The sequence below is a fragment of the Danio rerio genome, chromosome 1 (assembly GCF_049306965.1).
Source record: "Danio rerio strain Tuebingen ecotype United States chromosome 1, GRCz12tu, whole genome shotgun sequence".
NCBI classification, from domain to species: Eukaryota; Metazoa; Chordata; class Actinopteri; order Cypriniformes; family Danionidae; genus Danio; species Danio rerio.
In genome coordinates, this window is record NC_133176.1 from 23,509,744 (window position 1) to 23,521,921 (window position 12,178).

At 36.2% G+C, this 12,178-nt stretch overlaps 1 protein-coding gene across 5 annotated transcripts in view; it reads left to right on the forward strand.

The window, feature by feature from the left end:
• kdm4c (lysine (K)-specific demethylase 4C) overlaps nucleotides 1–12,178 on the forward strand; it is a 34,958-nt gene that overhangs the window by 4,941 nt on the left and 17,839 nt on the right. For 2 of the 5 annotated variants that reach the window (XR_012402509.1, NM_001083851.1), the window contains 8 exon segments: nucleotides 2,435–2,628; nucleotides 2,753–2,802; nucleotides 2,919–3,022; nucleotides 3,138–3,275; nucleotides 5,017–5,207; nucleotides 6,055–6,227; nucleotides 7,705–9,398; nucleotides 11,334–11,445. Coding sequence is in view for 1 of the 5 variants with exons in the window: in NM_001083851.1 (NP_001077320.1) it covers nucleotides 2,435–2,628; nucleotides 2,753–2,802; nucleotides 2,919–3,022; nucleotides 3,138–3,275; nucleotides 5,017–5,207; nucleotides 6,055–6,227; nucleotides 7,705–9,398; nucleotides 11,334–11,445 (2,656 nt within the window). In the remaining 4 variants the exon portion in view is untranslated. 5 annotated transcript variants of the gene reach the window in all.

Here is a 12,178-nt window from a genome sequence, read left to right on the forward strand (position 1 = left end):
AGAAAACTTCTAGCCTTATAGGCTGGGGTCTTTTTGCGTATGATTGCCCTTATGTTTCCCATTTAAATGTAAGGCTGTTGGATAAAATAATTAAGTTTTAATTTATAAGTGACTTTTCCTTGCTGCGTCTTCCTTGATGTTACAATAGCACATAATAAACTTTACACAATATTAAAGACACAGCAGACAGTAAAGGTTTTCAAGAGTTTATATCAAGTTTAAAAGGTTTGTTTGTGCGCATTTAGATGTCTGTATGTGTGTGTGAGACGGGAAAAGTGCGCTCCCTTCACAGCTCTGTTGATGCCACGAGTGGCTTTTTTCTTTTTTATTATTTGATTTGGAGATAATACACAATATAAATATAACAGAATGACATGAAATTTTACACATTTCATGTCCACTTTTGCAGGCTCAAAATAATAGTTTCATATCTTCATAAAATAGCCTAAGCTATATTGAAATAATTTAAAGAATTACAAATATCAGATGTGATAAAATCGCATTAAATAAATAAACCAATATAAAGCTAACAAAAGCTAAACCAATTTAGGAATATACAATAGCCTACATAAATCAAAGCGATATTAAACTTTCATTTTACAAAGAGCTATCTGAAAAAAAGAGAGAGAACATGCAAACTCCACACAGAAACGCCAACTGACCCAGCTGAGGCTTGAAACAGCAACCTTCTTGCTGTGAGGCAACAGCACTACCTACTGCGCGACTGCCTCACCAATAAAATTGTTGTTAAAAATTGAAAAAGTTTTGTTTGTCGCATGTAGTTAACTATTTATGGGATGTGGTTAAATAGTGTGTTTCAATCCGGCTACCACCGCAAGTATAAATCAAACCTGTGGGAAGCACTGATGATGATGATAATAATAACAATAATAATAGTTGCTCTGTTTTTATGAGTATTTAATGTTAATATTGAGTAGGAGTGTGTTTATTAAATTGATTTAGTTATTCTCTTGCTTTGATTAAGATTAATATTGTATTGTATTCATTTTCACTGCAAAATGAGTCACTGTAGCACCTTGGCACTTTAAATCTTATTCACTGCAAGAATGTTAATTCTAACAATATCTAAATTAGACTCCATGCCAGTGATCAAGTTCTCTAATGCAGGATGGACTTTTTATTTTTTTTCCCCAAACTGATTGTAAAATTACTTAAATTAGAATTAATATTGTATCTCTGTGCAGTTATCATTCTGTGGTGTGGACTCTGCTGTTGTACATTTAGAATGATTTTTTTAACTCTATCTTTACTGTTATCATTGTAGTCATTGGAGGTACCAGGGGCCTCATGTACGAAGACTTGCGTGGAAATCATACTAAAACATTGCGTACGCACAAAGCTGTAAATGTGCGTACACAGAAAAAAATTCAGATGTATGAAACAGTGCGTACGCCGAATCTCACGCATATTCTTTTGTACATCCGAATGAACGTTAAACTGAGCACAACATGCACGAGCACAAAACCCCTCCCTGCCTCCTCCCCCGTATGAATATGCAAATGACTCTACTTTGGCAAAACCAAGCAAAGGCAAAAGCAAGCAAGAAGAGAAACTTTGAACAGAATGTGAATTGTAGGTAGACCGAGGTAGACCGGAATTAACAACAAAAGAAAAAAATTGAGTGGGAGAGTTTAGCTGATGCGGTTAACACAGTTGGGTCTGAACATCGCACTGAGTGAATTAAAAAATAAATAGTGTGGTTTATAGGTGTAAAATGTTGCAATAACCTTAAAAGTCTCTGTGGCGCAGCTCGTAAGACGCATGTCATCATGTTTTGACATGTTCGAGCATGAACTCGGTTCGAATCCAGCGTCAGATGAACTCTTTCTTTTTTCCCCCACTACATATCAGATTTTGCCAACTATTTATCACGAGAAAGACAAGTAGGAATCATTAATAAGTTTGTGCATCATATTTTATTTGCACATTTTTTTGAATGGAAATGTTTCTGATTCACGCATGCAAATTCATCTTCAGATGGTGTCTTTATAGCAATGTGCATGCAGTAGATAGCTCAGATTACATTGGGAAAACAGGCGCCCGCTGCAATTTGTGATTTAATGTTTAGCTGGTCAACTGTGTGGTATGGAAACCTTATATACCTGCTAGATGAACCTGTCTCATTCAGCTGCCATTGCAAGGCTCAGACACTTTGTAGAGAGGAATTTACACAACTGCCTCTAGGAGTCGCCAATGGAAATAAAACAGACACGCACAAAAATGTGCGTACGCCAGCCAAGAAGCTGGCGTGGAGCTGAGCATATTCCCATGTTCAGTTCATTGTTAGTAAATCCAAACATGAGCGATTCTGAGCGTGAAACCTGGCGTACATGAGGCCCCAGGCCTTTATTTGTGTTAGATACTGATGATAGTTGAGATGAGCCTCTTACCTCTCTTATCTCTCTTATCTCAGGACATTGAAGAGTGGAACATTGGCCACTTGAATTCAGTCTTGGACGTGATCGAGGAGGACTGCGGTGTGTCCATCCAGGGAGTAAACACACCCTATCTCTACTTTGGGATGTGGAAAACCAGCTTTTCCTGGCACACAGAGGATATGGACCTCTACAGCATTAACTACCTGCACTTTGGCGAACCCAAATCCTGGTAGGGTTTGCTGTGGTTTTCTGTTTATTCAGTATGCATAGATTTGGATTTGGTGGAGAGCATCCGTGTAGTTTTAATTATTTATTTTTTTATTTAATGAATATATACATACAACAATTTACAGGTATGCCATCCCTCCAGAACATGGAAAGAGACTTGAGCGGCTTGCTATAGGTAAAAAGTTTTAGAGGAACAGGGGAAACGTTTTGCTCACCCTTGTGTTTATAACATCTAGTTAAATGTACATATGATTATTTTCTTTGCTGTGATGAATGTGTGTTTGTCCTTAGGTTTCTTTCCAAACAGCTTTAAAAGCTGTGAGGCGTTCCTGAGACACAAGATGACACTGATATCCCCCTCTGTACTCAAGAAATACAGCATACCATTTGATAAGGCAATCTAGTTTTTTAGAATCAATTTTCCAAACTATTTTAGTTTGAAGAATGATGTTGCAGTGTTTCAGTTTTTTTCCTTCTGTGTATTGACAATAAACTGATATATAATTACAGATAACACAGGAAGCGGGAGAGTTTATGATCACATTTCCTTATGGTTACCACGCTGGCTTTAACCACGGCTTCAACTGTGCTGAATCCACCAATTTCGCCAGTATCCGGTGGATAGATTATGGAAAACTGGCTACGCAGGTACTAAGAAGCACTTCATAATATCCTCTATATAACATCTGGTCTATTTATAACTGATATTTAGATGTGTTTTAGTAACTTGGATCACAAATCTAGACACTGGAAAGTCATTTGAGAAATCACATGTGAGATTTTGAAAATGCATCGCTATTTCTTACAAGAATAGATTCAGAGCTTAGTATTTAACTGCAGATGGTGCTGTATGAACAGCTGTATTCTGATTGCATCCAATTCCTTAGAAACAAGCGCCCCTTCTTAAGAATACCATTCAACCTAAAATAATCATTAAAAAAGTTACAAAAGTCAACTTCCATGGCCCAATGCTCTTCCTCATGGGCTGTAGAATGCAGGCACGTGCACAGGTAGGACTCAACGTGCGCAGAGCACATGCCCTTTGTTCTCTTGGATAAAAAATTACCCCTGGTCTTCAGTTCATGATCGTCCACCATCCCCTAGGTCATCACTTTGAGCACACACCCTTAGGGCCTACTGACACTATGCCATCCGTACCGTGCCCAGGCCCGTTTCCCGGATTGTTTGAGAAGTGTAAGTGCGCTGAATCGGGCTCAAGCACAATTCACTTGGCCGGCCCTGGCCTGGTTGGAGGAGGTGGGCCTGAGCGTGGTTCACTTGGGCATTGGCGCGGCACATGCTGCTAAACACTAAAATCCGAATCAATTCAAAAGAGAATAGTGATGCGTTTCGAAAATGACAGAAATGATATCCCACAACTCATAGAAGCACATTCACAAGGGCGACAAATTTATCTGTATTCACATTTACATCTCTCTCTCTTTCTTTCCTTTAGTCTTCATTTTGACACTTCCCTGATTTCTTTGAGGGGAAGATGTATGTACTGTATGTGGCTGTTTAGATCTTAATTGATTTATTTTTAATTGTGAAATAATTTACATATGATAATAATTTGCATATGATTGAAATTAGATGATGGGAAATGTTTTAGCTCTGAAAGTTATGCAGGAGGCTATGCTAATCGTAAAAAGCATGATTTTCTCTGCTAGTACCGTTTTATTTGCCAACAAAACTTAAATGTGAGCATATAGACCCTTTTCAGATTTCCAGGTTGCTCAGCTGTAGAAGTTGTCTTATGTGGGTAAACTTAGAGAGCAGTGAATGGGAGAGTACCACAAATACATGTTTGTATTGCCATTTGATCATATAATTAAATAAAACAAATTACTCAAAAACACTGTTTTCACAACTTTAAAAAAAGGAAATAAAAGTGTAAGACATGATAACGGCAGCCAAAAGAGAGAACAACTTCAAATTTACTGTCCCACTTATATATGCTGTTTTAGGAACTAATTAGTTTTATTTGTAATTTGATGCAAAATGATATAATACAAAGAATAGCTTTCTAAATGTACATAATTCTTTTGAATCTAGATTTTTTAAAGAAAATATATCTTCTTTTGAAAAGGATTCATAGATCCTACACTTTAAAGTGCCTGGTCAATAGGCAGAGAGAAGGCAGTCTTTTGTGGCTGTTTTATTGCATTCAATCAAATGAATCTTTGCACTACAAAACCAATATGATTGAGTTTCTGCAAGTGGTTTAAAGTGGATGAGTTCAATATTTTCAAGCTTCTATTTACATCTGTATTTAGCATTGCCCACTTATGATAGAATAAACAAGTCATAGACAGGGCCTCTGACATCTTCATGTTACCTTACAGCTAGTGAACATTTGGCTTTTTGTGTGACATCTTTCCCCTTGCAGTGTACATGCAGTAAGGATATGGTGAAGATCTCCATGGATCCATTTGTTAGACGATTTCAGCCGGATCGATACGAGATGTGGACGCAAGGCAAAGATTCATGCTCCCTGGATCACACTCTGCCTACACCAAGCACTACACCAGAGCTGCAGAGCTGGCTTCAGAGACGGCGAAGGAAAACACCCTCCACCAGGTATCATCAAGGTGGATTGTTGAGCTGACCCAAAAATGTAAATTCTGTTATAGGAAAACACATGAAGATATACTATATAGCTGCAGGTTAACTTTGCCTATATAATAACTTGCAAATATATAATAACTGTTAAAAGCTATAAGTTACTAGTTAATTAAAGTAATTAGCAACTAAAGGGTTATGAGAAGTAATAACTTGCCTTTTTAATTTTAATTGTACAATGTGCACCTTTTGTAAAGCTACTTTAAGACAAACATTATTATGGAGAGCGCTATACAGTACAAAATGAGCTTGAATTGAATTGAATATTTGATGTTTCTGTCTCTTTAATAAAAGAAAAATTAGCAGTTTAATACTAGTTTTCTGAAGAGACAACATGGATACCCTTTTCTTCACATATAAATATTGATCAGCGCGCATATATGAACACTCCATACCTGCTTGATGTGCAAGAGTACAAAAGCGATAGAAGCTTAAACTGTGTAAACATCATTGGTTTAATTGTTGAAAGAAAATTGTTAATGATTTCAGATGTAATTTATATTGATATATAAACAATTTATTTATAAAGCCCATTAAAAAAAACTCTAAATTTGATGTAAGATGTAGTAGAAAATAAAAGGGAAAAAGCACAAAATGTTTTACATTCAAAAAAATGATTATTTAGTGTATTGACCCTGATTTTTCAATCATATCAAATGAAACCATTTGTTGTAATTGATTCTCTTTGATCATATCTTTCACAAATATTTAAAAAATCTTTCATTCAGAAGCCAATCACTGCAGATGATTTTGACACAAAACCATGTTTATTAACAAACTGAATTGAATTTTTTTTTTAAATCAGTCTCCATGCGCCTCGTTCATGCTCCAAACGACTGAAGACGGTGGACTCTGCACCGGTAAAGGGAAGCGGTCGAAGGAGTAGATCAGCAGCCTTAACTGCTAAAAACAAGGAAGAGGAAGAGGAAGACCCAGTGAAACACCAGAAAGAATCACAGTACTCAAGTGAATTAAAAGGCTAGTATATTATTATTTTGATTAGATTGACATGTATTAAGCACACTGTTTAGATGTTTGCATTTGTTTCTCCTATTTCGAAATAAGTTTGCACTTTAATTTTCTGCAGCATTCATTATGAAATATAGTCTCATTTGTTTGAACACTAACATTCAGACACAGATGCCATTTCTTTTTTAAAACATTTTTTTGTTGTAAAAAGGAAAGGAAATTATACATTTAAAAAAATTATTAGCACCCCCTTGTGTCAATATTTGGTTAGTTTCCAGAAACTGTAAAAACAGATTCCAAACTTTATTGTCCTTTAATTTGCTCTTTAGACCATATGATATACTTTCCAGTATACTTTCATGTGCTAAATTTTTCATTGGATGGGCTTTTGATATTCTTCCAATAGAATGTGATCAAAAGCCTTGCAGTAAAAAGACATATGTCAGTCATTTTAGTTTGACAACCTGGTAATAATTACGGGAAATAAAAGCAAAGCACATTTTCATTAATACATTCTGTAATAATTGAGCAAATTAAGGCCATTTATTTTGCCAGAAAGTCTTAATGACCTCACATTTTCAGATACAGGGCAAGAATGTTCCTTTATGTTTTTGGTACTTAGGGATGTTGTGGTTAAACTTATTTTATTTTTGATGTGTGATGTAAAAGAGACTTAACATCAAACTTTCAGGTCAGATGTAACACTAAAGATGTATAGACCATTTTGAAGCATGTAAAGAAAACAATGGTCCCAAAGTATTTCCTGTTTTACAGTTTTAATTTCTATAGCTTCCGAGAATCCAAAAAGAGCCACATATTGATAAATAATGTTATGAAACTGTTTTATCATTAAATTCACATTCAATTGTCTCTTGTTACAGTAATGAAATAGTTTGATGACAACCAGGAAATGTTCATGGGCCAATGGCATGATCACATTGAAATGGTCTATAATGTTATAAAAGATCTATTTTTTTCAAATAATTTATTATTATATTATTATTATTATTAATTATAGAAAAAATATTTAATTGAAATTGATGGATTAGAATGTTTTATGGTTAATGCAAATGTAGCTACCATGAAAAGGAAAGAAGTTGGAATAAAAACAACTTTAGATTACAATAATTTTTCAGAATATTACAGTTTTATTTTTACTAAATTTCTGGGTTACCCAATTACAGGATAAATTTAATAAATGCTGAGTTGGTGATTGTATTTTTGCTCCAGAACGTCAACAGAGAGAGACCGCCACTGCAAATGCAGTAGCAAATGGTCATACTTTGATTGAAGATTATCAAAACAAACTTTTTTCTTTTCAGTGAATTAACTTGCACAGATTTATTGTTCATCTAAAGAATAACAATGTGCAATACAAGCATTTCAAGTTTTCATTTCACACAGACTTTAAGAATAGTGTTTGACATCTGCTTTATCTCAGAAGACCTTTTTTATTGTTTCCTGACACATCTTTCATCTGTTTTAGGGCTTGCTGGTCGACAAATGTGTGTTGTTAAAGTAACAAGAGTGGAGAGCGACTTGCTGGCACAGTCTACAAGACAAGTCAAAGAAGCTTCCCCTGAGCGACTCTTGACCCCTACTCTCACCACCACATCCAGCCAAAATGACCCTGATGCGGGCCACACAAGCTCCCAGACGTCTTTAATATTGGATGAAGGACAAGTATCCAAAAACACAAACTCCACCGCCCAGTCTGAGCCTGAATCAACCTCAGAGAGTGACATCATTGTGGATGTGACTCTAGGCTCAGAAAGAACTGCTGAGAATCCTAATCAAACATTAAACTGTGAATCTGTCTCAGAAACCATTGCACCTTCTATTCCTGTGACCCATTCACTTACACTCCACTCCACTGGTGCTACAGTTTTATTTTCGGAAAGTGATTCCCAACAAGCTAAAATTGAAACGGAAGAGACAGTCATTGATACCTTGACCGAGGACAGCATCGATTGCGGCACGTCAGCACTTTACAAGGAGCAAAGCTCAATCAGTCTAGACCCTGCTCTTCAGGGTTCAGAACCTTCCATGAATAGAACAAACTCTGAAATCCAAACTACGCCATTTTGTGAAATGCCTCTTCTAATGCCCGAGCTCATTGAAGAGAGAGTCAATCCTCAGTGTCTCGCACCTGAAATGCCCTCGCTGACTCTCGCTATCCGACCGGACTCCGCAAATCATCAACCTTACAACAGTGCACCCATCCTCCATTTGGAAAAATCACACTCACCTCCTGTTATAACGGATGAAGTGAGAGGTTGTTCTGAAAGAGTTTGTCCGGATTGGCCCTTTATTTTACCAAAAGAAGGTGTGAGCCAATCACATAAGTCAATCTCAGACAGCTTCAAAGCAAAACCAACATCTGCTTCCTTTGCTCCACAATGGGGGACGCCAGAGGAGTCCAAACAAGAAGGAAATATACACAAATGCACATCAACAGACCAGACCACTCAACATGAATCCGTTTCGAACTGTACAACCCCTACTCGCAGTATTTTGCAAAGTTCTGCAACAACACGCATGGATTTTATAGACTCTAAAATGATTGAAGGAGTGGGCAAAGAAACTTCTCGATGTATCGAAGAGCAGTCCAGCTCTCTCACGTCCTCCCAGAGCAACTTTGCAGAATCCAAACCCTTCACAATTTGGAAAAACCTCAGCTCCGATAACCCTGCGGTGCTCATCGAGAGTTTGCAGCCCGAGTTGGTAGTAGGTCTTACCGCAGACTATGCCCATGATTCGTTACCGTACACCATGTGGTCAGAGTCAGGGTGCCAACAAGAAAAGTTCTCAGATTCTCCAAACTCTTCACCTCACACCCAGACCTGGACCAACCTGGAGCCCATTCCCATGCAGTGTTCTGATACAGAAGTGTCTGAAAACGCACCCTTAGATCTTAAGCAGGAGAACGAGGAGGTGGAACCGGCTGAATCGTGCGAGCTGAATGAGCAGGCGGGCTCTCAGGAACCTCAGGAAAGAGAGTTTAAAATTCAGGAGTATTACAGAAGTGTGAAATCAGAACACGATGGGTCTGTGAGCGACTCCGATTCGTGTGAATCAGGAGATAAGGGTGCTGACAGCAGCAGTGAATCCAGTGAGGAGAACCCCATGAGTGATCCAGAGTATGTGGAAACGGGTCTGGAACCAGGGGAAGTCTGTACAGTGAGTTCTGGTGATACACTGTGACAATCAATGCATTCTGTGTTCTGTATTGTTCTTGGCGTCTGTTCTGCCCAGCGTTATGACAAGACACTGGCACCCACTTTATATTAAGTGTCTTGTACTAAATTTTAAGGTGATGATACAGGGAGAAACTTTAAAAGCAATGTTGCTCGGCAACTCCTGGCAATGTTGACCTCAACGGGCAACCAGGTGAGACACAGGGCAACTATTTAACGCAACGGACATTTCTTCAATACCTTCCATTCGAACCACCACCACCACCCCTGCTTATTAATAAAGCTAATATAATGAATGCATGACAAGGAGGCAGAGAACAAACACACCGAAGCATTAGACCTACACAAGTGGATCCTAAATTGCTTACTGCAACTTCAAATTGGTCCGCTTTTGACATTGTAAGCATTAAATAACATAAAAATCCTGTTTTGTGTTGACACATGACAACTTACAGGTAACTTTTTGACAGCTGCAACCCAGCAAGCATTATTTGTTTTTAAAATATGTCTAATAGATGTCTAATAGACATCTAAACGTAGACAGCTTGGCAAAACAAGGCTAAACTTGGGCTTTCAGTGAAAATCTAATAGACATCTAAGAATAGCCCAAAACTAGACAGATTAGACGGACTTTATATGTGTAGTCATTCGTTTCTGTTTATTTGACGACTAGTCTAGTTTTGGGCTATTCTTAGATGTCTATTAGATTTTCACTGACAGCCCAAGTTTAGCCTTGTTTTGCCAAGCTGTCTACGTTTAGATGTCTATGAGACAGCTATCAAACACAAAATTGTTTGCTGGGAAGTTGTTCATTGTGGATAGGCTGCTTGTATTTTGATTGGAGGATCTTGTTGTCCATTCTCAAGGGGGGAAATTGCCAAGCAACATTGTTTTAAAAGTTGCCCACTGTATCATTAACTTTACATTGTTTGATACAATGCACTAATTGTGTAACTACATGTACAGATATGAAGATAAAGCTCTGTAAATACATCTGTAACTGCACTGTTGACTCTGAATACCACACTTAAGGACTTCTAATATAAAGTGGGACCAGACCTTTTGCTTTGTTTTTGCTTTTTGTTTGGATGTGGATGAACCTGTCCACAGTTTTGCTGGTCAAACTTTTTACTTGTATTTTAAAAACTAGATATGTTTTGATTGGTCTTACTTTGGGCTTAAAGACATGAGTTTATTTTTATATATTATATATTATTATCATTAAAAGTAGTAGTACAAATTAAATAAGAGTGGACAAGTTTGGACATATTCTACAACTTACAAAAATGTGGGGTCAGGAATATTTTTATTAATTGTATTCTACTATTAAACTGTAAATTTAGCTGTATATGTACTTGTGTTTTATATATTTTTAAATACAATTTATTGTTATGACGACAAAGCTGTTTTTTTTTTCCAGCAGTGATTACTCATGAACATGAATGATTTTAGAATGCTTATTTGCTAAATATTGTTTTGGGATTTTATTATTATTTATTTATTTATTTTTGTTAAATAGAATAATAAAAAAAAACAGCATTTGTTTAATTTGACATTTTATTTGTATGTGACATTTGTTTGTGTTTGACTTTAAATCAATTGGATGCATCAGCTGAATTAAAGTAATTATTAAAACTATTAAACTCTTGCCAACATCGCTTTTGAAGGGTAATGTATACTAACTTGCCTCTGTTGTGAATCGTTTTTGAGAAAACATTTTCTATAAACATAACCATTTTTTTTTTACTTCAATTCTGATCACTCCTTCATGCCTTGTGAACAAACGGTGCCAAAGTTTTAATAAATGTACACATAATTTATATACGCTCATAATAAAAGTATAGGAACAGAATGAAACATTTTTGGAAAGTGTGCTGTTTTTCTCACTTTTTTTGTTTTTTTTTGTTTGCTCTGACAGTATCATATGCAAACGGTTAAGAAGACTGCCAAGAGTTGGCGTCACCCCCTCAGAAAACCCACAGCGAGAGCAGTGCCCAGTGCTGTCAAACAGCAGGCTGCCAGCGATGATGGTGGATGTTTCATTGTATTATGAGCATGAAAACACCTGCAGTTAAGGATAGGAATTGAATGAAACTCCACAGTTGGTTTTATCAATGTGCTTTTTAAAATAGTATGTGCCATTGCAACTGTGTCCTCAATATGTTTCAATGTCATCTTTAACAAATGATGTCACGGAACGAAATTACACTAATTATTTTTGTCTGTGGTATATTTAAAAAATCAAAATAAACCTTCTGTCACCATTTACTCTTCTCATTGCTTACCTTTAAAAAAATGTGTTGGCTTTTGGAATGCAAATATATTATTTATTGAAATCTGAGGGATTTTTGTAACTTCTTTTTAAAGTCTCTTAAAAGAAAACTCTTATTCTTTCAAACTAAGTGATCATAAAATTTATATACATGAATTGAAAGACATCTGAAGTGTTCTGAAATAATTTCTGGTTCTTGCACATGTACTTATTTTGATCATACTTTCGTATGATCAATCTTATTGTTTTTTAACATTGTTTGCTGATGAATGTTTATGTGTGACTAAAATTCTAATTTATAAATTTCTCAAATTTAGATCTCTGTCTAACCAAGCAATTGTGTCATGAGAATACCGGAATAATTCATAATATTCTGTTTGATTCATATAAACATTTACATATATAGATATAGAGTCATATATATTATTATAATTATTATTATTAATCTTTTTTTACATATAAGTAGAGTTTCAATGGAGGAGCAGAAATCT